This window comes from Anastrepha obliqua, chromosome 3 (genome assembly GCF_027943255.1).
Source record: "Anastrepha obliqua isolate idAnaObli1 chromosome 3, idAnaObli1_1.0, whole genome shotgun sequence".
Taxonomy (NCBI): domain Eukaryota; kingdom Metazoa; phylum Arthropoda; class Insecta; order Diptera; family Tephritidae; genus Anastrepha; species Anastrepha obliqua.
The window spans coordinates 128,452,420-128,478,895 of NC_072894.1; the positions used below are offsets into that span (position 1 = coordinate 128,452,420).

Consider the following 26,476-nt stretch of genomic DNA (forward strand, 5'->3'; position numbering starts at 1 on the left):
TTAGTAGATGCAGTACAGCTGCAACATGACACGGTGAATGTAGCAACGAAGCAACACCTGGTTCAAACCACGTAGAATTAAAGAGTGCATCCTTCACTGCAAGAAATTTCCAATTTTAGACAAAGGAGGTCGAACTATCACTGAGAGTTAAAGTCAACGATACACTAACATTGATAGGAGCCTCTCCAGTAGACACTTGAATGAGTAAAAATGAGGCTTGCACTTTGTCCTAATGGTCTTTTGAGCCCTTTACTCATAACAGTACCTCATCCAAACTCAATTCTCTTAGTAAATTCAAGACGGGGCTGGGTTCGACTGAGTGTATGTATAGTTTTTCCGGCCGAGATGTCTCACCCTTCTTTGTGCTTTAGCATTACATTCGAGAAGGTGTGACTACGGGGACTGGTCGCAGGAACGACAAGAGTCAGTGTACCATATCCCAATCCTGTGCATTGCCCTGTGAGAGTTTCCAGGAGCAGCATCTCAAGTCAATGCATCCGGTACTTCGTTCTGCACCTCTACGCAGCAAGGCTACTTATCAGGGCTGGCATCGAGCCTAACCTTTTTCTGTTGCGTTTGCCAAAAAAGGCTTCACCCGCACTCAATTCCGGTTAGGTTCGAGCAGTGCAACGGCTCGTACCACCTTAAGACTCATGCTGCTCTCGTTTAAATACCCCTACTGAAACTTTCACACTCCCCGGAGTTCACCAGAGTAGCATCAAATTTTTGCATTAGTAAAGACAATTGATTTGTCAGTATAAATAATATAATCGGACCTTACGTTATTTCATTTACGTTAGCAATTAATGAGTTTATATTAACCAAACCTGTACGAAATAAAATTGCACATCCTAGTCAATACATTCGTGATTATGATTACTGTAATTGTAGTCCTTAAATTTTCGAGACTAGCATTATTGCAGACATAATGGTAACGTTGATAATTACAATTAAAGTAACCGTACATAATTCAAGGATTACAATTACAGCAATAGTAATTGAAACGTAATTGTAATCACAAGTGCCTAAGCTTTGGCTGTCACAAATAACGTTAATTAAAAACCCCGATTTCTAGCAAGTTTAGCTTCTCAAAACTACTTTAGATGGAATTTCAATATAAAATTACATGCAAAAATGTTCAAGGAGAGAAAGATGAAGGTAATTTAAAGAATGGAAGCTATATCACTATATCGTATATTTTTTAATTTATGAAAATATAAAATGTACAACTATACATATATTTATTTAGATGTAAGTATATTGGTATTTTCAGCAAAAAAATTATGTAAGTCCCTTCACTAACTACGCGTTCTGGATATGCTCTTTTTGGACCATATTTACTCCTTTAACCAACTTGCGTGGTGGTGGATGAAATTTTCGGTGTACTTCATCATTAAGACCCTCACGATTTCGTGCTATTTCTATTGCTAAAAACTGTATGCGCACAGCCAGAAGCGTATTCTCAGGTACAAATCCTTTAGAAGCGTCCGCACGTAACAATGTTCCGAAATTGTAGTCATCTAATTTGTTGAATTTATCCGCAAACAAGCGCCAGCGAATTTTCGCATCTTCTGATTTAAGGATATCATCGGTCAATAGTTCTACTTTGAGCTCAGGAAAATCTTGTCGAAACACTTGATAAATTTTATCATCGTACGGCGTAAGGCGCAGACACGAAGGGTGCAAACTGGTGAGGAGCTTCAGCAAAAAAAGTGCAATATATATGAATTCAAAGTAGCCCAACTTATAATCAAATAGCTCACTAGAACCAGTAATAATTTATTACAGTATACTTACATTGAAATAGACTTCACCATGGTCCATTGCTTGCATTGCCCACATTTCCTCGAGGGATTCGTCATTGCCGAATTCGTCTGCAGGTCGCGAAAGAAGTGAAGCTGACTGCTACATATTAAAAATAATTTTAATTTTTTTTAAATCGCACGAATTTGGCACTTCCGTATTTACCATCAGATCCATTTTTGGTTCTTTTGTGCTTTAAATAGTATTCTAAATAACAAACTTATAAAATATATTGTAAACGTGCACGATTAGGAATCAAACAACAAGAGTAAGCGATGAGCCATACCCAACACTGAGACCCATATCTAATTCTTACTCGATACCATTCTCTCGATAACAAATAATTCAGTACTTAATGCTATATTCCAACGCACGTGATTCGATTTCATTTGTAGTGCACTTTCTAGATATCATTTGAAATATATAATTCGCTATTCAAAATTTTGAGAGCAATTACCTGATTGTAAATAATTCAGTCTCAAATACCTTGCGAATTACGAAAAAATCGACTTTCCTAATTGGTATCGGATATTTATCGAATAAACCAAAACAAAGCTAAAGTTAGGGGTGTGCGAACCCATTCGATTCGAATTTGGATTCGAATCTAGGATTCCTAGGATTCGATTCGGTATTCGAGTCGAATATCGAATAGTTCGAAATATTCGAATAGTTCGGAATTTCCGAATAGTTTGAAATATTCGAACAATTCGAGCGATTTGAATTATCCGAAGAAATAAAATCCTAAACAGGTTATTCTATGATAGTAATTCTACATAATAAAAATAAAATAAATTTTCTATCATTTAATTATTGTTTCATTTTGAATTTTTTATACACCGAGAAGATTTGAAAGAACAACGATATGTTTGCTCTTTATCAACAAATATATTTTCACACATATTCACTAAAGTAATACATGATCAGTAGCTGTGGATACTATTCACAGACTTGATAATTCTAGTCTTTGGAGTCCGGGACAAAGTTAGGACTCCAAGTATAATTGCCATCAACCACCAAATAGCTCGTTGATAGTGGCTGTAGATACACTTGTCATGTAAAATAATACTATATGCTTGGAAAAGCCAATTGCATTCGGCATTTTTTTGATATGAAATTAATGGTATTTTATTCATGAACTTTAGTATTATTTTTTCCTTTCCTAAGCAGATATATGTAGCTTCCAAGTATAAACTTGAATGTACACTCATTAAAATTAGAAAACAGGTTTAAGAACAATACTGTAGTGAAGAATTGTAATATGCATAAGAGATTAGTGATTAACCATTCATCTAAGATAGAAATCATTTCATGTGTCGATCGATACGTACGATTAGAAGAATCGATATCATTTAAAAACCTATATCAAGTTATTTAAAACTACTAATTCTATAAAAATAATGATATCCTAACCGAAGATTAAACAATGAACTTTAAGCCATGTTAATTTTGCTTTTATTAGACCTGAAATCTTCAGAAAAATCGTTTAAAAAAATAAAAAAAAGCATGCATTCAGTTAAATATTCGAATTATCTGAATTATTTAAACTATTCGAATAGTTCGAACTATTTTAACCATTCGAATAATTCGAATAGTTCACTATTCGAATAATTCGAATAGTTCACAATTCGAATACCTCATATATATATATTCATTTACATCAGGGAGAAAATGCTTTTAAAAATATAAAAATTACATTGGCCCTTCTCATGGTGCATGCACTTGTACATAAACCGATTAGTAGTCCGCTAATCTAAATAAATATTTACCAAAACTATTCGAATAGTGAAGTATTCAAATAGTGATGTATTCGAATAGTAAGGTATTCGAATAGTGAGGTATTCGAATAGCATTATTCGAATAAACGAATAAAAAATTCGAATAAATATTATTCGAATTACGAATACCTCTCGAATAAAAGATTTTATTATTCGAATAATTTTTATTCGAATAGTCCCACCCCTAGTTTAAACATCCAGTGATTAGCAATAAATCCACAAAAGTTACCCTATCCGTTCACATTTGACAGAATTGACAATCAGCTTGTCAATTGAACAAAGACCAAAGACTCTCGTGGCTATTTCCTCCGCTTTTTCTGCATATACACATATGCGAGTTCTTTTGCAGCCTCGTAGTTGCGGTAGGATCTCGTACCACAAGTCCAGAAGAAGCTCGAGTGCTTCTTTGTGCCATTGCCACCACTATTTCCAGTAATATGAATTAATAATACATAATATAAGATTTAAAAAAAATTTTAGAATTATGTTCACAAACACGTGGTTGTAGAAAAAAGTATCGTAATCGTCCGAGATTATAAAATAGATGACAAATGTCTTCTTTACTTGATGCTTAGGCGCTTTTGGTGGATTTGCCAAAGCAAAATAGGTCTCTTCTATTCGCCACTTTTTTGGTCGCTATCTTAATGCGCGATTCACTTGACGAAACATTTTTATGTGAAAGCAACAACAAAGTTATCGAGTGAGATTCGCCGCTAGCGAGTATGGTTTTATCTCATTAAACTGGTATAACTCACTATTTTACACATGTAATTTAAGGCAGCTCTATTCCCGGGGGGAAGAGGCCTAATATACAAAAAACTGCCAAGTTAAAGTACGTTCACATATGCATTAATTACCAATAAATCCACTAAATTAATCTACCCGTTCAAATATGGCAGATGACCTGCAAAATTGACAATCAGCTGTCAATTACTGTTGTGAAAGGGTTTTCGGTGTTTTTGGTTTGTTTAATTATTACTAACGGTATGAAGAAAATTCAAGTTGAATGGCAAATTTAATTGCCCAATTGGCTGCTAATAATAAACAGTTGGAGGAAATCCGTAAACGACGTTCACTGAGGTAGCAAAAAATTATGGCATTCGAAATTCGGTATTATATTTTATAATAAACAATAACACGCCAAAGCGTCACATGTTTTTTTTTTCAGTAATATGAATGCATAATTAATAATATCTCACAAAAATTCTGAGAAGTTATATCTATTGGAGTTATATCTACAAACCTCTTTTCTTTGCCGGCGTCCATTTCATTTAGTTTTTATTTTGATATTTCTCCTTAAATTCGTAATACTAATTATCGATTAACACAAAAGTGTCCAAAAGTATGGTTATTATCTAGTATTATTTTATAATCTCAGATTTTGGGAGAGAAATTGTGTATGGGAAATCTCGCTTTTTAATTACGGATTGGAAGTTAAGCACGATAAAGTAGAACATCTACTTATATGTGAACGTATTATTACGAGGCAACGAGCTCGGTGTATAGACCTCCAATATTCATAATATTTAGATAAGATACACAATCGATTTTGCTTAGATCTTCAGTAGTAAAAAAAATTAGTAGGGTTGACAGGCACCCTTGGTGTGAGTTTGACAGGCAGTCGAGTGTGCGATGGTGTGAGTGCTTGGACTTTTTGCTTGAGCGTATTGGTGGCACCATAGATAAGATGGGACTGCTATACCAAATTCGAATTTTTACGGAACATTAGACACAACAGAATATCGACAAAAAAATTTGTTTGAGTTGGAAAATTTATAATAATAAATATTTTTAATATATTTCTTAACTATAATAATGCTTTTTATTGAAAAATATCTGAACTTTTACGTCATTTTTAGAGTTTTTGTATGAAATTTAATAATTTTTGAGGTGGTGTCAGCTGTGGGCATATTTTGACGAACAGCTGTGAGTGTTATTACTTACGCATTTGTATGTTAAGGCAACGTTTCTTATTTTCCATCATGATTCAATCCATTTTGTTCATTTTGAAAATGAAATGTTTTTTCTACAAATTTTACTTTTCCTCCACTTTTAGTCAAAGTTTCTAGAGCTAGCAACCCAGTGTCTTGCTAAGGGAGCCGATTTGTCAAAAGGGAATGAGAAAGCTGCTTACTAAACAAACTTTTTCAAGGTGGATTTATTATAATTTTATTTTATTTATTAATAAATTCGCCTTGAACCTTTTATTATTGTATCATGATTTTCCATAACATTACGCTGCCATTTTCGGCGGTAGGTACAAGAAAAAAAAAAAATACATACCAAAACGTTGCAACTTGTTGCACCCAAGAATATAATTAATATCGTTTAAATTACAATATATCAATGAGAATGTAATAAAACAGACGAAGCGACAACGAAAAAGCATACCACTTCGAAATTCAAACAACCAAATCGCAAGGGGGAAAAACAAATCACCTTTTATGAATTCCCCTTGAGCTCATATTTGCCCTCAAAGTGATGTTGTTGGAGAACGGTTAATGATGTTATCTGAAAGGTTCTGTTTCACTTTCAAGTGAATTTCAATGCAACTGCCATACATTTTCTATGAAATCCAAAGTTTTTGTATTCTTATATCACTACTACTTATCTCAACTTCTATACAATATTTTTCCCTTGCTCAACTCTAGAGGTATTAGTTTGACCATTTTCCAATTTAGCTTTGTTGTTGTTGTAACAGCATAAACATTCCCCATACTTACATACGAGGAATGCTTCTGGAGTGACAGCCCTTGACCGGATATAAATCCGGACCGTTTCGGTAACGTAGAACCGACTGTCGTGGAAACGACCAATTTAGCTTTATTTGTGGATGCTGGCACAAACATTCATCAGCTACGTAAAAACCGGACCAATTTTTATGGGAACAGTACACATGCACAAGGCTCACAAGGAACTGTGGCGCAAAATCAGGATTATGATGATGACATATGTATGTATGTACGTGAAAGCACTCTGTTGCTGCTTTCCTATCACTTTCACTAGAGTAATGTTGATAAACGTCCACAAATATAAAACATATCATAGTTTAAATTTTATAAGGGAAACATTTATTCTAAAGTTTGTTGTTAATATAAAAGCAGGTTACACCTCACGTAATTGGATCCAAATCCTTAAGCAGTTTCCATTGGCTGTGCGGCGGTTTCCTCGGTGTATTTGCCCTTATCCTTGCCCAATGCAGCCATGCGTCCCTTGCCGCGGCGATCCAAAATTGCTTTCCGATCTTTGTCTAATTTCAATTTGACAATTAAACAGTTCGATGGGTGAATGCCAACGTACACATTGGTGCCGTTTGCGTTTTCACGTTGGATTTTTTCAATGTACACAACGAACTTCTTGCGATATGACTGCACAACTTTGCCCACCTGATTGCCACTGAAGTGACCACGCACGACTTGCACCTCATCATCTTTGCGAATAGGCATTGAATGGACATTGTACTTTTGGCGTAACTCCTTCGACAATGGCGCCGACATTAGGCGACGACGAATATGTGAGGGAGCCTGGAAATGGCGCTTGCGGTTCTTCCTGCGCGAAGATGAGACGAATTTGTTTTGTTTCATGGTTGTATACGCTGCGGTCTACTCTGTAATAAAAATAAATTTGTTAATATCACTTCACAATACTACGAAAACTTTCAAATTTAATGTATATAAATATCGCGCGCTCGACACAAATTAAGAAACAAACATTAAATTGCAATTTGCCCGCTTGAAGATCATTTCGACCAAGTTTGTACTCATTCAATAAATTGTATAATATTGAATGATTAGATCCGACTCCTTTAGACAATGCGCATTCTATTGACGGTCAAACTTATTGGCAGCGATAGCGGCAAAAATATACTCAACACCTTCAAAATAGGACATATTTTGCAGAATTCACAGGCGCATATACAAAACTTAAATACTTTTCATTGAAACATTAAATTTTTAGACGTGATGGAAATAGATTCGTAAAAATAATTGGGGAGCAAAACTTACACCAAACTTGTCGCGTAAAAACAACAAAAAGAAGGAATTTGACAGCTGAATTGTCGGAAGTGAGGAAAACTGTCAAATAATTCAATGTTATGATGACATGAAGTTTGCTGCAATTGTTATGTTGTTGCCAGATTATTGTTTTAGAAAGTTAAGAATACTGCCACATCGTATTGAAAGCCGTTCCACAATGAATACGTTTCATTCGTTATGGCAAGACATTTAAGTGACATGACGCACATAATGTGGAGGGATGTCACATGAAAGCACAGATGTACGCTATTCGTTGTTATTGTTGCAATAGCAAAAATCAATCCCCATAAATTTGCGAAGGGACAGCCCTTGGTCGTATAAAAAGGTCGTGTATTGAGTCCAAAGAAAAACGCCTTGTTTAAAACAGAAGTCACATATTATGGACATAAGGTGACCACCGACGGCCACAAGATAGACGAAGGGAAAATAAAGCCACTAAAAGAGTGACCACGACTAATAAATGTGTACGAAGTGCGAAGTTTCTCAGGACTGTGCACGAGTTACCGTCGTTTTGTTCCAAAATTCGCAAATGTTGCCCGGAGTCTTCATAATCTCAGTAAGAAGAATTGCGGCTTTGAGTGGAAGAAAGAACAAAAGGAAGCGTTCCAGCAGCCTTTGTAAGCGCATCTGGATGCGGGAGAAAAATTCATTGGGTATACAGAGGCCAGCGCATAAGGAATAGGAGGACTACTATCACAGCTCAGCAATAGGCAAGAAAAAGTGATCGCATTCTATAGCAAAGTCGACGGAAAATCGGAGATGAATTACTGTATGATCAGACAGGAACTGTAAGCTGTGGTTGATTGCGCGAAACATTTCTATAAATACCTGTACAAATCCAGTACAGACAACGATTTAAGTGAAGAACATACCATGCATGAGATGGTTACTCCAGTTCAAGCATTCAGAAGGACAAATTTCATGGTGGGTTGAAAGACTGCAGACTGCAAAATTACGACTTCGAGATCGACCATCGAAATGGGGAACACCATGGAAATGCTAATACACTATCTCGGGGACCTTGTTCCAAAGTCAAGAGATCTGAAAGGATAGTTGATATCAGAATAATGCAATCCGATAATGAATGGAAAGCAAGTGTGATAAAAAGAAGTCAATTGAATGATGCTGATCTGGAAAATAATATAGAAGCGGAAGACGTTGGAGCGAAACGAATAAAAAAGAATAAAATCTGTGGTAGAGGAATTCCCCAATGGGCTAAGTTGAGGTCATCTGGGTATTAATAAAACTGCAGAGAATCAGTTGCCGAATGCATTCGAAATTGTGTGAACTGTATGACTGCCAAAAGTCCACAAGAGAGAAGTCGTGGAAGATTACAGCAATACAACGCGGGTTCACCATTTGAGCGAAGGGCCATGGATGTGGCGGGTCCGTTTCCAACAAGTGACTCCGGCAACGAATTTTTGCTCGATGTTATGGACTACGTCAGTAAGTGGCCAGAAGTGTACGCGTCCAAAACAATTGCTCAGGTATTTGTGCAAAACTGGGTGACTAGGTTTGGAGTACCTATAGAGTTGCATTCAGACCGAGGAAGAAACTTGGAGTCCGTAGTTTTTAAAAAGTATGTGTTGTTTGTTGGGAATTAAGAAAACCCTTGCACCTACGATCGGATGGAATGGTTAAAAGATTTAACCGCACTCTGGGGGAGTACTTGCGAAAGGTAGTTGAAAATGTCTACGAAATTGGGACAAACACATCCAAGTGTTCCAGTTGACCTATCGCTCAGCTGTACATGAAACTACTGGCCAGCCGCTTGCAAGGACCATATTTAGAAGCGATTTAAGGCTTTCGGGGATTAAAACCTTGGCGCAAGGTAGTAATTGCCAAATCGACTGGCATTTGTGGCTATACCGCGCGAATGAGATACTAAACCAGTTGTCAAATCTAGAAATTATGATAGTTATTATGCAAGAATGATAGAATACAAGATTGCGCCTTTCGAAATCGCTGTGACGTCAGGCTCTATGAATAAACAAATAAAAGGAAGGGGAATTACTTGTGTGAGAAGAGGAAGTGTAAGCGAAAGCAATAGAAACCAACAAGCACAAGAAATTATACACACACACCCACATTCTTGCTACGGCGTCATTCGCATAATACCGCAAAAAACTATATTTGTAGGCTTTATTTTCATTTGTGCTTTTACAATTTAACACGCAGCACTTCGTCTTCACTAGTTTGTTTAATCTGTAAATCACTCAAATTACAATATTACCAATCCATTCGCTGAATTTTCACAAAAAAGTAATTGTCCTTTTTTGTTTGTTTTGAATTGGAAAGGCTTGACGTCAGACTTGCCAAAGTCGTAATCAATTCGCCTTGAGCGTTTATAGTGCCCAATGCAGAGAGCACCTCATACTTGAATATATTTCAATGAGGAAGGCCGTATTCGCACCGTTTGGGGGAGGCGAACATATTAAATAAATAAAAAATCACAATAAAATAAATCTCAGATCCCACGCAGCGCTAATATTTCTTCTTCTGGCGTCATGATATCCGATGGATATAGAGAATGAGGTAACATTAACATAACATAACATAACATAACATAACATAACATAACATAACATAACATAACATAACATAACATAACATAACATAACATAACATAACATAACATAACATAACATAACATAACATAACATAACATAACATAACATAACATAACATAACATAACATAACATAACATAACATAACATAACATAACATAACATAACATAACATAACATAACATAACATAACATAACATAACATAACATAACATAACATAACATAACATAACATAACATAACATAACATAACATAACATAACATAACATAACATAACATAACATAACATAACATAACATAACATAACATAACATAACATAACATAACATAACATAACATAACATAACATAACATAACATAACATAACATAACATAACATAACATAACATAACATAACATAACATAACATAACATAACATACCATAACATAACATAACATAACATAACATAACATAACATAACATAACATAACATAACATAACATAACATAACATAACATAACATAACATAACATAACATAACATAACATAACATAACATAACATAACATAACATAACATAACATAACATAACATAACATAACATAACATAACATAACATAACATAACATAACATAACATAACATAACATAACATAACATAACATAACATAACATAACATAACATAACATAACATAACATAACATAACATAACATAACATAACATAACATAACATAACATAACATAACATAACATAACATAACATAACATAACATAACATAACATAACATAACATAACATAACATAACATAACATAACATAACATAACATAACATAACATAACATAACATAACATAACATAACATAACATAACATAACATAACATAACATAACATAACATAACATAACATAACATAACATAACATAACATAACATAACATAACATAACATAACATAACATAACATAACATAACATAACATAACATAACATGCTGTTCAAGCAAGGTAACGACGCATGAGCAAGATAACGACGCATTTTTTGGTGCGTGCAGCCAGCTACATAGAATTATAAGACGTTATCACGTCAAAAAATAATAATAACATTAAAACAACAGGTATTATTAACAAACTTGGTTTTATTTTAAATTCTTCAAGTAAATCAAATTAATAATAATCAATAAGAAGGCATATGCAAATACAAATACGTGAATTTATATATGTACATATGCGCATATACATACATATATACGCTCACTTAAGTAGGAGAGAGCAAGATGTCGAACGTTGCCGTTCGTTTGCTTTGTTTGCTTTGTCGTTCGTTCCGCGCTTTCGCTTGCAGTTCATTCAAGGTAACGGCAATGAGCAAGGTAACGACAAATGAGCAAGGTAACGACAAATGAGCAAGGTAACGACAAATGAGCAAGGTAACGACAAATGAGCAAGGTAACGACAAATGGGCAAGGTAACGTTGAATGAGCAAGGTAACGACACATTTTTTCGTGCGTGCAGCCTGTTAAATCGAATTATAAGACGTTATCACGTCAAAAAAAGCAAACCCGTATATGTTCGTTACTATAACGATGAGTACTCGTTACTATCGTATCGTTACGTTACTCGTTACTTTTGATACCTTATGCATAACGCAACGAATCGAATATGTTGTATCGTATGGTACGCGTACAGTATGACGTTGCGACGTCACAAGAAAGTGTAGAACTGCAAATGAAGTATTGGCTGAATCTCCCAAATTATAATGAAAAAGCAACAAATAGGTGTTAAAAAGTATTTTTTGACAATAACATTTAAACAACAAAAATCTTTCGTTCCTGATCTAAAATCTTTTCCATTCCCTTTGGCTGAATAGAGCTGCGTTTCTCGCTTAATATTTGGCTCGAATTGGAAAAAGTCCTTTCAGATGGTACAGAAGAAGCCATAACTGATAAATATTTATCAGCCAAGCTCGAGAGCTCCGGGTATAGAATTGCCCGTGCTTGCCACGATTTCAAAGGACACGCATTTCGAGATATAATTCTTTCCTCTAAATATTGCCTCATAGTAATAATACTGCTGCTAACTACAGAGTTTGAAGCTGACACTGACGTCGTCACAGCGTCAAAATCTTTCCAAATTGAATCGTTATCAGCGTCAGTGTTGCTAGTTTTTCAACTCAGTTTTCAATGCAGCAGACTCATAACTTGATAAATCAAACCTAAATGCCAGCTTCTTAAAACGTGGGTCTAATAGTGCTGCTTTAGATAACACAGGGTGCCTGTAATAATTCTGTAAATTTTATATTCCGTTAGTATTTTATTTGCCAGTTTCTTTCCTGTATCTATACTAATATTATAAAGAGGAAAACTTTGTTTGTTAGTTTGTTTGTAATGAATAGGCTCAAAAACTACTGGAGCGATTTTAAAAATTCTTTCACCATTCGAAAGCTACATCATCCACGAGTAACATGGATCATATTTTATTTTGGAAATAGGGCTCGAGATATAGGTCAAAACGTGGACCCGGGTAACCTTCAGATGTGTATGTACAATATGGGTATCAAATGGAAGCTGTTGGTGAATGCTTTAGTCCAGAGTATCTTTCATGCCGCTCCGTGACTAGGGTCTCGAGATAGAGACAAAAACGTGGACCCTAGAATGTGTTTGTACAATATGGATATCAAATTGAAGCTGTTGGTGAATGCTTTAGTACAGAGTATTTTTCATGCCGCTCCGTGACTGGGGTTTTGAGATATAGGTCAAAACGTGGACCCGGGTAACCTTCGGATGTGTATGTACAATATGGGTATCAAATGGAAGCTGTTGGTGAATGCTTTAGTTCAGAGTATTTTTCATGCCGCTCCGTGACTAGGGTCTCGAGATAGAGACCAAAACGTGGACCCTAGAATGTGTTTGTACAATATGGATATCAAATGAAAGCTGTTGATAAGCACTTTAATACGGGGTAATTTTCATACCTATTGATGACTAGGGTCTCGAAATATATGCCAAAACGTGGACCCACCGTGTCTTTGCATCGAATTAAACCAAACTTACGCACATTGTTAAGTAAGTATTGAAAATGGGTTTCGTAAAGTTTGGTTGTAATTCGGAGCACTGGCAACGGGTACAGCGTTCTTTTGAACCAGCCATAATGTCGCTTACTTTTTTAACGCTTTTTAACGCTTGGGGCGGAACTGAACTGTCAAATTGACAGTGTGAGTTACAATGTGTCAATATTTCTTTCTGATTTGGATGCCATAAGGAAAAAACGTACTAAGTGCAACATGTAAAAATTGTTTGTGAATTTTTTTGGAGTGGATTTTAGAACAGTGAATAATTTCTTACGAAATTTGAGAATTTAATGTGAAATCCGAATGAAATTATGTGTTCGTGGAAAAAAAATTTTTTTTCTTGTTTTTTTTGAGAAATATAAATGGATAATGGTTAAAAAAGCTCCAATGCTTAATAAAACATATAAATTGAAACGAAAAATTCATGGATGATCAGGAAAAAAGACGATTGTTAATTCATATGCGTTGATTTGAAATTTAAAAACAATCTTCTTTTCTCCTGATTTTCAATTTATATTTTATATTTACTCAAAAACAAATAGAAAAACATAAAATATTGTTTATACCAAAGCGCTTGAATAAAGAATAAAGAAATAAATAATATGAAAATCATACATTTTCCGTTCTAAACCATATCTATTCTATTTTAGTGTGCCCAGCGAAGGGGGCCGGGTTTGCTAGTCTGTTAATATAGTCGTAGTTAAACTGACCAAAATTCTGGCCATACTTTCCGTCGAAGCCATGACCATTGAAACAGTCACCTTTTTTTCTGAAGACATTTCTTCAGTGAGTTCTTTGAATGGCTTCAGAATTTTTATTATTTCTGACAGTGTCTGCCATTCGCCTTCTGAATGAAATGAGCGCGCGCTATACGCGCATGCGCAAACAAACGTACATCAGCAAACGTTTTTATACACGTATAAACTTATTACCTACGTGAACTGAACTCATACTACAAAAAATGCGAGTAACGAAATATATTCGTGGGTAACGTTTCGTTACTCGGTATTAGAGAGCGCACCCGTTACTCAGTACCGAATACATACAGTTTGCTTCAGCTCTAGTTTGAACAACGTGCTTCAACAGTGTAGCGTATTGATATGCGACTAAGTATTCGTACAAGTCTGCATGTGTATACTTTGCTTTCGGTGACACGAAAATGTTTGTAGCCGCAAGATTTTGAAATATGGCAGCTCTATTAGCTCTCTGATTGGAATGAAAACAGTTTTGCCTACAACACTGCTATCCATCGCACAGTGATCAAGAATGCCGCAATCCTATAGTTCTTATAAGCACTATCATTCTTGCTTATAAGTGATCTTTCCTCCAAGCTTTTGTTTTCAGTTCGCTTTGGACGTGCCATAGTTGCTGTTGTCTGCTCAATTGTTTAGTTGCGATCTTGGCTAGATCTCTCGTTCCTGTTTCGTCGATCAGTTGTACATAAAGGCAACTATGAATTGCCTGCGTAAAATACCAATGCGTATGGTAAGTACCATGAGGTTGGAGCTAAAATGTGAGACGACAATCGTGCATACATACATATGTACTTACATACATTATCTGTATGTAAGTGTATGTATTTAAATAAATAGTTCTCCAAATTTGTGTTATATTCGTTTTATAGTAATATTTCTATAAAAAATCTGCTACACACACAATTTTCTCCACTCAGATTGTTAGCGCAGTCCAGCGCCAACAGCAATGCATGTCCAGCGGTTCAAGTGCCATGTCAGCACTCACTGTGCTCACCGAAGATGAACGCGTAATGAAGGAGACTGGTAAGTAAACTTGAGGTTTTAGATAAATTATGTGCAATATTCGACGATTGATTTTATCCTCTGGTCCGCTAATGATTCTGTAAACATACGTAACGCACCTGCTCACAAATAGGTAAATATTTAAATAACGTAGATACACACATATAAATCTACTAGTGAGCTTAATTTTAGTCTCATGCAGGTTTTTTATTTTGCAAGATTTCTTAATTGTTGTATACGCTGCATGTTGATAATGTTACATAACGAGTTGTGGCAGCTAGTGTCTGTACTGCTAAGGCCTGAAGCCTGATCGATCTGGCTATAATAAAGCAGTGATGCAGCACAACTACACATAAACATAATAACATTTAGTTGACTTTCTGTAAACACAAAATGTGCATAATTAAAATTATACTTTTTCCTACGGTGATAACTTCACCAACGCGGTGGAAGAAGCTGTTCAAAGGCTTTAAACGAATTCAATACCTTTAATTCAGTGAATGCACAACAAGAGCGTGCACATACATACATACGTGTATACTATACATAGGGAGATGTTAGCTTAAAAGTATATGTATATCTACCTGTGTGTGTGATGCGTGTGTGTATTTGTTTTCTTATCAATCTACTATATACATATGCTTGTATGTACATATATATTAAATAAATACATTTACATATGTATATACATACATACATACATCCATATACGATTCGAGATCTCTTTGGCGTGCATTTTGCATCCATTCATTTTCTACATACATATATATTTGAAAAATAACTACATATGTATATAACTTGAGCGAAAATACAAAAAAGCAGTAGGAAGTTCAAGCGGAACTCGCGTGATAAGTATTTTCTCAATATGCAATATCCAATACGACTTGGCCACCGCGCCCACCTTATGCATTTATGTGTGCGTGTGTGTGTTGGATTTAATTTTGTGTTTTATGTATGCTTGTTTTGTGTTTTTGCACGAAATTCTTTTATAGCTTTTGTAGACATCGTTTCTGCGTTGTTATTTTCAACTGTTTTTCAGTTCCTTCAGTGATTAGAAAATAATAAAAGCATATAAAAATAGATTTGAATTTCTTCCGCTAGGCGGCGATAGTCGTTTGGTATAACAACAAGAATTAGCAGAAGTTTCACCACCTCTATATTGGTCGAGTGCGTAAAACATTCGGCAGTAAATTGAGCTGAACTCAATTTATTTGAAGTTCGGTGGTTCGAACTCCAATCCGCCAAAGTTTTTTCTGTCTCTCGGACAAAAATGTGTTCATAAGTGAAATGCCTATTTTAAAAATTTGCATGATCCGTGCATATAGTTATAAGAAAGAGGCATATATATTTCAGAGCTCTATAAGTAGTCGTCGTAGTCGCGTCTAATCAGTAAAATGTTGTACTAAATAAATAATATTTGCTTTATAAAAACATATCAGCGAACAGGAGGGAGAACTCGAGGAAAAATTGTATATAGGTATTCACAAGCAGTCAGCGGTTTAAATTTCATTAAATAATTTAAAAAGCGTTACACTTGTGATAGAGCAAAATAAATTGAATAGCCGCTAGCCGCGCCTCCGTTCCGTACTGTTCTAGTGCGCTGGATGTGTGTCACTGGCATGCGGTCTGTTCGCGCTTTCCTTGAGAGTTGAATTGAGTGCAAACAGCTCCTCCGCACGTAGAAATATGTGTGTGGCGATGCAGTAAATATCTCACTCAAATCGTAGTTGGAAAGTTGACAGATATTTTTTGAGTTTCCGTAAAGAACTCCATACAAAGCGGAACTTTAAGTGCTTGATTCAGCCGACAAATATTATATCTGAATGAAGCATGAAGGTCACGGCACCTGAGGCATTTTATTTATTCACTAGGAAAAATCTGAGTCCTATTTTGTATGTCGACTGGGTAATTTTTTCTAACGCTTTGGGAAATATTATAGGGCAAATCACAATTTTCGGGAAGACATGTTTCTGTAAGTATGTTTTTTTTCTAAACATATTCCCCTCTTTGCGAACTTATTTAGTGCGTTTTTTCTTTAATGCGAATTTTTTGACATCTCCCGATTGCCTTTTTTCGTGCGGGGTTTCCTTTTATTCCGATTTGATTTCGACGACGACGCACACTGGGGATTTAGCGAAAAAAAGTCAAATTTGCAACATACCACCTACGCAATGTTTAATGGTATTTCTAAATTCCAGAATAGAACCAACAATAAAATTAAAAAGAATTACTAAACTCCGACTTACAGTTTTTTTTATAGATATGCAAAAGTATAATTTTTTTATAGTATTGAACTGACTAAGGAAAAACTTCAAAGCCCAAGGTGGTTTTTTTCCTTTTGCTTGAGCCGACTTCCAATTTTTTATTTTTCATTTAGGGTACGATATTTTTATATATTTTAGCCGGAAGAACAAAGGCTGTGAAGCATTTGATTATCTATTTATAATTAATTTTACGAAAAAAAAAAAAAAAATCATATTCCTTCATATTCTTGGATCTTCAAGTTGAGCTACATTTACCTACGGTTAGAAACTAGTATCAACGTGTTTCTTAATAGCGTCTCCTTCAGTTTTAATCAATTGCAGGTGCCACCAGGTGCCACCAGGCGTCACTGATTATTTTTTGGCAATGATAATAACTAAACGCTTTCTAGTGTGTGTATAATGATAACGAAACACTTTTAATTTTGTTTTGACATTTTGAGGGTAATTCAGAATTATGAACTTACATGTATCCTGTGCGTAAATATTTGCTGGCTTATATTAATAAAAAAAAAAAAAAAAAAAAAATTATGAATTTTAAAAAACAATTTTTTTTTTAATTAAAAAAAAAAATAGTTTTTAAACATGTTCTTTTCATACACAAATATATACAACTTCGTTAGTAGTAACAATGTAAATATTTTTTGGGATGTATACTTTTTTCCGCATCTCTGTACAAAAATCCCCAGTGTGCGACGTTGCCTGCTGCGTACGTCACCACTTACGACTGCGTAGCTTCGACAATTGGGATTGAATTAGCGAATTCCGGTCCGATCCAAGTGAGGATATAAATGAGTATATAAGCCAAATCGGAACGTAAGTAAGATTTTTTTAAATATCTTGCCACCAAAAATTTCTTCGAAATCGGATGAACGGTTTAGCAACACTTTTATAAATATAGCATTAAATTGAGAAACGAATTATAGACAAAAATAATTACAATTATATAACAAAAAATAGAAAACAAGAATAAACTCAATAGAAAGTACTATTTTTTCGCCGGAAGGGTGCCATATCTTGTTTTTGTTGTAGCAACATAAACTTTCCCATACATGTGCGGGGAATGCACGTGAAATGACAGTCCTTGGCCGGATATAAATTCGGGTAGTTCCGGTAACGTAGAACCGACTGTCGTCGACTGTTTTGAAATTTCTGTTCTGTAAGGTTTGGCTAGTCATCAGAATCGTTTAACACCTGAACAACGTTTCCAAATTGTGGAAATTTACTTTGAAAAAAAAAAAAAAATCAAAAATCTTTCGAAACGAGGAAGGAGCTGCTTGTTTCCAAAAATTAATCAGCTAAACATCGACATTTGCTTTCAACAAGGCGGCACAACTTACCATACAGCCCGCTTAACAATCGATTTAGTGCAATATTCAAGCCATATTGACGTCATACGGCCAGATTTATTGGAAAAAGTAGTCAAAAAATGGACTGATCGGCGGATATATGCCAGCTTTCGAAAAAATAAATATCAAGAAATTATCTACCAGACTGTATAAAAAAAACAGTCATACAATATTTTTGTTTTTATTATCATTTTACTTTAAAAAATCACGCAATACATATATTTTCCTGAATCTGCGAACGAACTAATTTTTTATATACCAATTTCAAATTGGCTAAGCACAATTAATATTCAATGCGAATATTAAGATTCATGTGTGTGCATGCGCCTACTTGTGCATATGCAGGTGTATGTACATATGTATGCATATAAGAACACACCGATTTGCAGGTTATCGCATCTGGCGTTTTTAAAACTGTTAATAGCTACATGCACACATATTGTTTTCACTAAAACGGCATGCTATCTTTATTGGGTGCATTCGTGAGTGTGTATGTATGTATGTAGGTATATACAAAAATTCCTATTTCTATTGCTTATTTGTAGAGACCGATCGAACTTCACTTTTTAAGGCCAAATTCGAACCGAAACGGACCTAGGCCAACTTTATCAATGTTCGGCCGAGACTCAAACGAACCGAAATTTGTCTCGGGTATTAAAATTAGATAAAGACTTAAAAAGAAATACGCTTTGTATTAACAAGACACGCGGTTACATAAATTAATTTAAATTACATTAACTGCAATCCATTTTTAAAAATATCAAAAGAAGCCATACTATAAAAGTATGCAACAAAGTCAGTTTTTTGGATATCACTGGGAGTGATTAGTTAGTTGGGCGCGCTAAATCTGGATTCGGGTTCAAAATTTTCCATCACGTCCGGGTTTTGAGAAAATTTTACTCAACTTGTCGAAGAATGCTTCTTAAGCCCGAAAAGGCATGGCAATATACAGATGGTGGGCCAAAATTACAAATGAAACAAAACTGCCGTCCAGATATTAATAGTTTATTGTTTTTTTTTAATACATGGTCTTACTTACTGAATCGCTTAGAAATAAACTTAAACCTAACATTAAGTTTGTAAATTTTTATTTAATTTATGTAACTGCTCGTTAGCCCGTTGGGTGGGCTCGTCTTGATCTGCGCATCTCCAACTAACGCAGGGCGATCTTCTCATTGAACTCATTGAATTTTTGTACGCGACATTTCGTTCGATCGCAATATTCACCATATACATACATACCATACATACAAATCCTGGTGATAGTTCGTTCACTATTAATTAAGAAAAATGGCGAAATTGCATTTTTTTAACAATTTTCGCTAAATTCTGAAATCGGTTTCGAATTCGGTCTAACAAAATCTACCCAACAAATATCTTCTTGGTTAACAAAGAAATGATGCAGAGTGCAATTATTTGGTATTCTAAATATATAATAAATTTGTAGTGTAATTTAAAATCACGCGCACTCTAGTGGTTGAAAAACCAGACACATTTTTAACAGAAATTAAAAAAATAAACAAATTTTACAAATTGAACAAAAAAAAAAGGAAGGAAAAAAAAAGAAACTCACTTTTTTGCTGAATTTGAACTGGGGCACCAGTGATTGTAAAGCCCGCGCGTTACCATAAGGCTACCATGCCCAAATTTAAATAGTCGGCTGTGCGGCACTTAACAGACGTCAACTGACATTAACGCTATATAAATGTATTTCGATATACATATTTCCATGTTTATATCGTGGTCGTTTCAAGTGTGTGCACATACATATTCATACACATATTTACATACACATGCATATAAAGAAAATATAGTATTCGTTTGCCGTTCGTGCGAAATGTGGGCTTGTCGGCTCGGTCAACGCACAACAACTTTTGCTGTTGCTCTCGCAACAACCCACCGATTGCTCATTATTTCACATTATTATTATTAGTTCTAATGGATTCTTTTTAAAAATATATTATTCTATTATTATTTTTAAATTTATTATAAGTTAAAGACTCCCATCAGCTCATTAAAAATATGAAAACCAATATTTCTTACTATGATTTTGCTAAGTCACTACTAGAATTATTGTACACATATATGTATGCATGTACGCATATGTATGTATGTACACACATTTTGTATGTTTGTCGAGTTTTCGCCCAGATATTACATACATATATATGTGTATATACATATGTGTATGTACTTGTGAATATTTAAATTTTGCAAAGTCACTGCTACTATTTATGTGCATATTTATGTTCATAATTTTATATGTTTGTTGATGCACGTTGTTTTAATAGGCAGTCTATCTTCTGCTCAAATATGAACGAGACGTTATCAATAGAACGGTCCGCGGATGACGTATGGCAAAAATATATTACATTTTTTGTTTTTTGGTAGGACTGTTATAAGCTTACATGGCAAATTTCAGCGTGATATGTCACATAGTTTGTTTTCTGTGCTATGGTAAACAAGTCAAGCTCGAGTGTGTTCTTCGAATTTAACGATGGAAATTCAAGTTGAACAAAGAATTTGTTTGACATTTTCTTATTCCAACAAAATTTCGGCTTCAGACGCCTTGAAAATGTTGCAGACCACATGGGGTATACACGCTCGCGGGGAAAAAATACTCTTAGAATTTATTGTTGTTGGCCCTGTTAGGTGTGTTGACGTGTGATAGAGTTTATTTTCTTGTAACGGGTGATCAATCATGAGGTGCTTTTTTCAATAGTTAAAAAAAAAAACAAAAATGTAAATTATGTTCAAAACCTTTATTTATCATTTGAAAGGACATTATTTGACATTTACTTTTTGAATATGACTTCATTCAACTGTTGGCCGCAACTACGCTTAAGGTGGTCCATTCTGAAGGTCCAATTTTCAATCACTCGTTCGAGCATTTCGACTGGTATGTCGTGAATAACACGCGTAATGTTGGCTTCCAGAGCTTCAATCGTAGCTGGTTTATCAGCATAGACCTTGGACTTCACGAATCCCCAAAGAAAAAAGTCCAAAGGTGTGATATCACAAGATCTTGGTGGCCAACTCACAGGTCCTAAACGTGAAATCAGCTGCTCTCCGAAATGACTTCTCACGAGCTGTATGGCAAGTGGCTCCGTCTTGTTGAAACCAAATGTCGTAGAGATCATTAGATTCAATTTCAGGTAGCAAAAAGTCCGATATCATGGTACGGTAGCGAGCACCATTCACAGTTACGTTGCGGCCATCATCATTTTTGAAAAAATATGGACCGATGATTCCACCAGCCCATAAACTACACCAGACCGTTGTTTTCTCTGGGTGTAAAGGTAGCTCTTGAACCTGTTCTGGTTGCTCTTCATCCCAAATACGGCAATTTTGCTTATTGACGTAACCATTGAGCCAGAAATGCGCCTCATCGCTGAACAAAATTTTGCTCGAAAACAGCGGATCTTCTTCAATCTTTTCAAGAGCCCAATCAGCAAAACGGTGACGTGCAGGAAGGTCATTTGGCTTTAGTTCTTGTACGAGCTGTATTTTGTATGCTTTTAAATGAAGATCCTTCCGTAAAATTGACCAAGTTGTTCCATACGACAGTCCAAGTTGCTGAGAACGGTACCGAATCGATTCATCGCGGTTTTCACGTACACTCTCTGCTACTGCCGCTATATTCTCAATGCTTCTTGCTGGACGTGGTCTATTCGGTCGAGAATTATCCACCAATGAATATTCGGATTCAAATTTGTTGATGGTATGTCGAATAGTGTTTAAGGCAGGCCGATTATGTTGACCATAATGCGGTCTAAGCGCACGAAAAACATTTGTCACAGAACGCTGATTTTCATAATACAGTTGAACAATTTGTAGACGTTGTTGCGGTGTGAGTCTTCCATGATGAAATGCCAAACGCTGTTCAACAAATCCACGATCACAGTTTGCCACAACTCGCGCGCGATCTGTAAAAAAAACGCAAATGAAAAAAACTCCTCTTAATTGATCACTCGTTATATAATTTTATTGAATTTTTTTCTAAAAATAATAAATAGTAAAGATGAGTTTGTGTTTTTTTGGGTGAAATAAGAAAATATTAGGCCTAGCTTATTCGCCTTCTTAGTTTTTAAAGTAAATAGAATTTTAAAACTATATTTTTATTATTTTTTTAGTGGCTAAATTGGCTCAAGAACAAGTCGCACCACTCGTCAAGAAAATGGATCAGGAGCACAAATTCGATCCATCAGTGGTGAAGGCCGTTTTCGAGAATGGCCTGATGGGCATTGAAGTTGATCCTGATTTGGGTGGTAGTGGATGCAATTTTTTGACAACCATTTTAGTTGTCGAAGAGCTGTCCAAGGTTGATCCGTCCGTTGCAGCTTTCGTCGACATCCATAATACGTTAGTTGTCTCACTTATGATGAAAGTGGGCAACGAGGAGCAGAAAAAGAAGTATTTGCCGAAACTGTCACAAGAATATGTAAGTATAGAACTTTCAACAATAAATTTAGAATATTAAATAATTGCAACAATCAAGTCAAAGCCCCTTAGTTGCGAGCGAATTTCGAGACTTGGGCAATAAGGAAAAATAAAGTCTACGAAAATATGATTACGCTAATTTTTAATATACTTTATATGTATGTTCAGTTAAAAGGCTGATTATAAAATGTTGATAAGCACTTGTGCTATCAATTAATTGGGTCTAATGAAACGGCAGAAAATAATTGCCTCAGCTCATGACCTCGTGAGCTAGAATATTAAGGCTGGTTTCCAGCTATCATCTGTTGATCTGTCCTCATGTGCGACTTTTTGGCATGCAATCAGAAGGTTTAGCAGTTAAGAGGCATACGAACTCAAGCAAAAATTTACTAAGCAAATTAAACCTTGTATTTATTTATTTTAGGCTGGTAGCTTCGCTTTGACTGAGCCTGGGGCTGGATCTGATGCTTTCGGATTAAAAACCGTTGCCAAGAAGGACGGCAATCACTACGTTATTAACGGTACAAAAATGTGGATTTCCAACTCGGACGTAGCTGGTGTTTTTCTAGTCTTTGCCAACGCCAAACCAGAAGCGGTAATTTAAATATTTATCATCAAGTAAAAAAAATCGGTTATTAACATTGCACTTTAGGGCTATCGCGGTATTACCACATTCATTGTTGATCGCGAAACACCGGGGTTGATTGTGAATAAGCCCGAGGATAAGCTCGGAATTCGCGCCTCTGGCACCTGTATGGTTACTTTCGATAACGTGCGCATTCCCGAAGAGAATTTACTTGGCGAGTTCGGCCAAGGCTATAAATATGCCGCCGGCTTTTTGAATGAGGGACGCATTGGTATTGGCGCTCAAATGGTAGGTCTCGCCCAAGGCTGCTTCGACCACACTATACCCTATCTGTTGGAACGCAAGCAGTTCGGCAAGGAAATATACGATTTCCAATCGATGCAACATCAAATAGCTACTGTGGCCACTGAGATCGAAGCGGCACGTTTGCTCACTTACAATGCTGCGCGCCTACAGGAACAGGGCAAACCTTTCCTCAAGGAAGCTGCTATGGCCAAGTTTTTCGCCTCGGAAGTGGCACAGCGTGCCACTATTAAGTGCATTGACTGGATGGGCGGTGTTGGCTTCACACGTGATTTCCCACAAGAGAAGTATTATCGCGATGTTAAGATTGGCGCCATCTATGAAGGCACCACCAACATGCAGCTAAGTACCATTGCTAAAGTGATCAAGAAGGAGTACGCCAAGTAAATGAATTGAGGCATGCAAACTTTTTGCGGGCTTTGTCTTCCAGGGAAAATAGTCAAGAAAATATCGTAGCAGATACCAATAGTGCATTTATTAAGAAATTATCAGTAAACCAATGAAATTTGGCTGTTTAAGCCATTCCGCTGACCTTCGTTGGGATAAATAGTTTTAAAACAACCAACAAATTATGAGCTTACTGGCAATTTCAGAAACACAAAAAAAGATTCTAGTACATATTTAATATAATTTTGTTAAAGACATTTGTACATATTTTGTTGAAATTTTTGTAAGAACACATATGTGAAATATGAGCATTTATTAAAGTTAAATATATTTATGTATAATATATATGAAACAAAGCGATACAATTATTAAATCGATTCGTTATTAGAGGTATTATGTAAATATGTGGATTTCAAACAGTTTTGCAAAAAAAAAAAAAAAACAAAAATAAAGCAGAAAATAACATTTACGAGAACTTCCGGATGCAGAGTTTCGAAAATAAAGTACGTAAATGTCTTTTCGAATGAGACAAAGTCCAAACCAAAGAAAGCGTCGGTTCTTCAAAATGCAAAAAAGAAGAGTAAACCGAATGGCGATATGACAATAAAATGGGAGTCATCACAATGCTCCAGAGATACAGTTATATACAGTACATACTCTATATTCAAGGATTGGCCCAGAATTCATTCAAATTATGAAAAGCAGTCTAGGTTGGTATTTGTCATTCTGTTTGTTTGTTTGTTAACAGTAATAGTAGCTCTGCCAGTGTCGGGTATGTCACCTGTCATCTTCGTCTAGCTCATCTAGGGGTAGGCCCAGGAAACATGCTGTTTCGACGGGATGGGTCCAGAGGGGAGGGGGCATTCCCATGGCAGTCGGTACTACGTTACCGGAATGACTCGGGTTTTTCCCGACCAAGGGCTGCCGCCCCAGTAAACTAGCCCTGTCTAGTAAACAGTATATTTGTCATTCTGTAGGGGTCATCAATGTTTAGTGTAGGTGGCAGAGTTACAGTGATATTGATTTCGTAATTTGTCGTATAGCAGGTCTTTGGTAAGTCCAGCAAAACCATGATTTATTTTTTAAAGATAATTCATTTCAAATTTTGGCCGTCAATGCGCCCTATGCGGCCATCCGAATTTTGAATAACTCGCTGGAGGAGTTCGGTCGGTATGTCGTGAGTAACTTTAGTAATGTTGACTTCCAACGCCTCAATCGTAGCTGGTTTATCCACAATGCATTTCGACTTTACATACTTCCACATGTAAAAGCCGAAGGTGTAATATCACAAGATATTGGTGGCCAATCCACTGGGCCGAGACGAGCGCAGAAAATCCATTGTTTCAGAGGCTGTATGGCAAGTAGCGTCGTCGTATGGGAACCAAATGTGGAGATCACTTGCATCAAAAAGTCGTTTATGGGTATGTTCAACAATGCATTATAATGCGCAACATACTATTTCAGAGTGAGCAGTGCGTTCAAAAATGCAAATATGACAGTACTGCAAGTACGGCTAAACATGTCCGTCCCTCCAAACAAAATTATTACGAAAAGAAGGCGGCCAGCAGGGTCTTATTTAGACTAGGAGAGGTAGCAACAGACCAGCTAACCGAAGACCAGGCTAAATCGCTAGAGTGGGCAAAGGGAGTAATATCCGACTTGGGAAAACCGGCGGAAGCTACTCCCAAAAGACAACGGTCTGCAGAGCAGACAATGGAAAGGGCCGCCAAAAGACAGAAGGTAGGTGGCCAAAAACATCCAACCTTTAGTGAGGTGGTAAAAGGCGGCGGTGAGATACTAGCCGTCATCGACAAAGGAGAGGAGGAAGGAGTGATTCCTAAGGAAAAATGGAGGTGGATTGAGGAGGCTATCGCCGAAGTGTACCTCCAGATCCTAGAGGAACACCCCGGCCCTCCTCCCCTTTGTCATGACGCAGGCTGGTATCAAGGTAGAGCTAAACTCATCGCCTGCGAAGACACAGGTCAGCCACGCTCTACAGGTTGGCCGTAAACAAGATAGGAGAGGTTTGGCCGGGTGCCAAACTCGATGCGGTCAGCAAGGATGAAATTCCAAGCAGGCCTCGAGCTCGAGTTTGGATTGCGGCCAAGCCGGCAGAGCCAAACAAAATTGAGGAAATTTTCAAATCCTGCAACAGAGACCTGCCAACGCA

The 26,476-nt window shown here is 36.1% G+C and overlaps 3 protein-coding genes across 3 annotated transcripts; 1 reads left to right on the forward strand and 2 right to left on the reverse strand.

The window, feature by feature from the left end:
- Positions 1 to 1,178: 1,178 nt before the first annotated feature.
- Positions 1,179 to 2,212, reverse strand: LOC129241008 (protein PBDC1). The gene is made up of 3 exons (XM_054877126.1): positions 1,969 to 2,212; positions 1,798 to 1,905; positions 1,179 to 1,698 (listed from the first exon to the last, which is right to left on the reverse strand). Exons 1-3 carry the CDS (start codon positions 1,978 to 1,980, stop codon positions 1,303 to 1,305), a joined length of 516 nt encoding a protein of 171 aa, XP_054733101.1. The 5' UTR covers positions 1,981 to 2,212; the 3' UTR covers positions 1,179 to 1,302.
- Positions 2,213 to 6,626: 4,414 nt separating this feature from the next.
- LOC129242512 (60S ribosomal protein L26) lies at positions 6,627 to 7,685 on the reverse strand. The gene is made up of 2 exons (XM_054879190.1): positions 7,583 to 7,685; positions 6,627 to 7,185 (listed from the first exon to the last, which is right to left on the reverse strand). Exon 2 carries the CDS (start codon positions 7,160 to 7,162, stop codon positions 6,713 to 6,715), a length of 450 nt encoding a protein of 149 aa, XP_054735165.1. The 5' UTR covers positions 7,163 to 7,185; positions 7,583 to 7,685; the 3' UTR covers positions 6,627 to 6,712.
- Positions 7,686 to 14,484: 6,799 nt separating this feature from the next.
- On the forward strand, positions 14,485 to 24,708 carry LOC129240961 (short/branched chain specific acyl-CoA dehydrogenase, mitochondrial). Its single transcript, XM_054877042.1, has 5 exons — positions 14,485 to 14,708; positions 14,896 to 15,001; positions 22,724 to 23,031; positions 23,455 to 23,625; positions 23,683 to 24,708. The coding sequence occupies exons 1-5, from the start codon at positions 14,676 to 14,678 to the stop codon at positions 24,304 to 24,306; spliced, it is 1,242 nt and encodes a 413-aa protein (XP_054733017.1). The 5' UTR covers positions 14,485 to 14,675; the 3' UTR covers positions 24,307 to 24,708.
- The last annotated feature ends 1,768 nt before the right edge of the window (positions 24,709 to 26,476 follow it).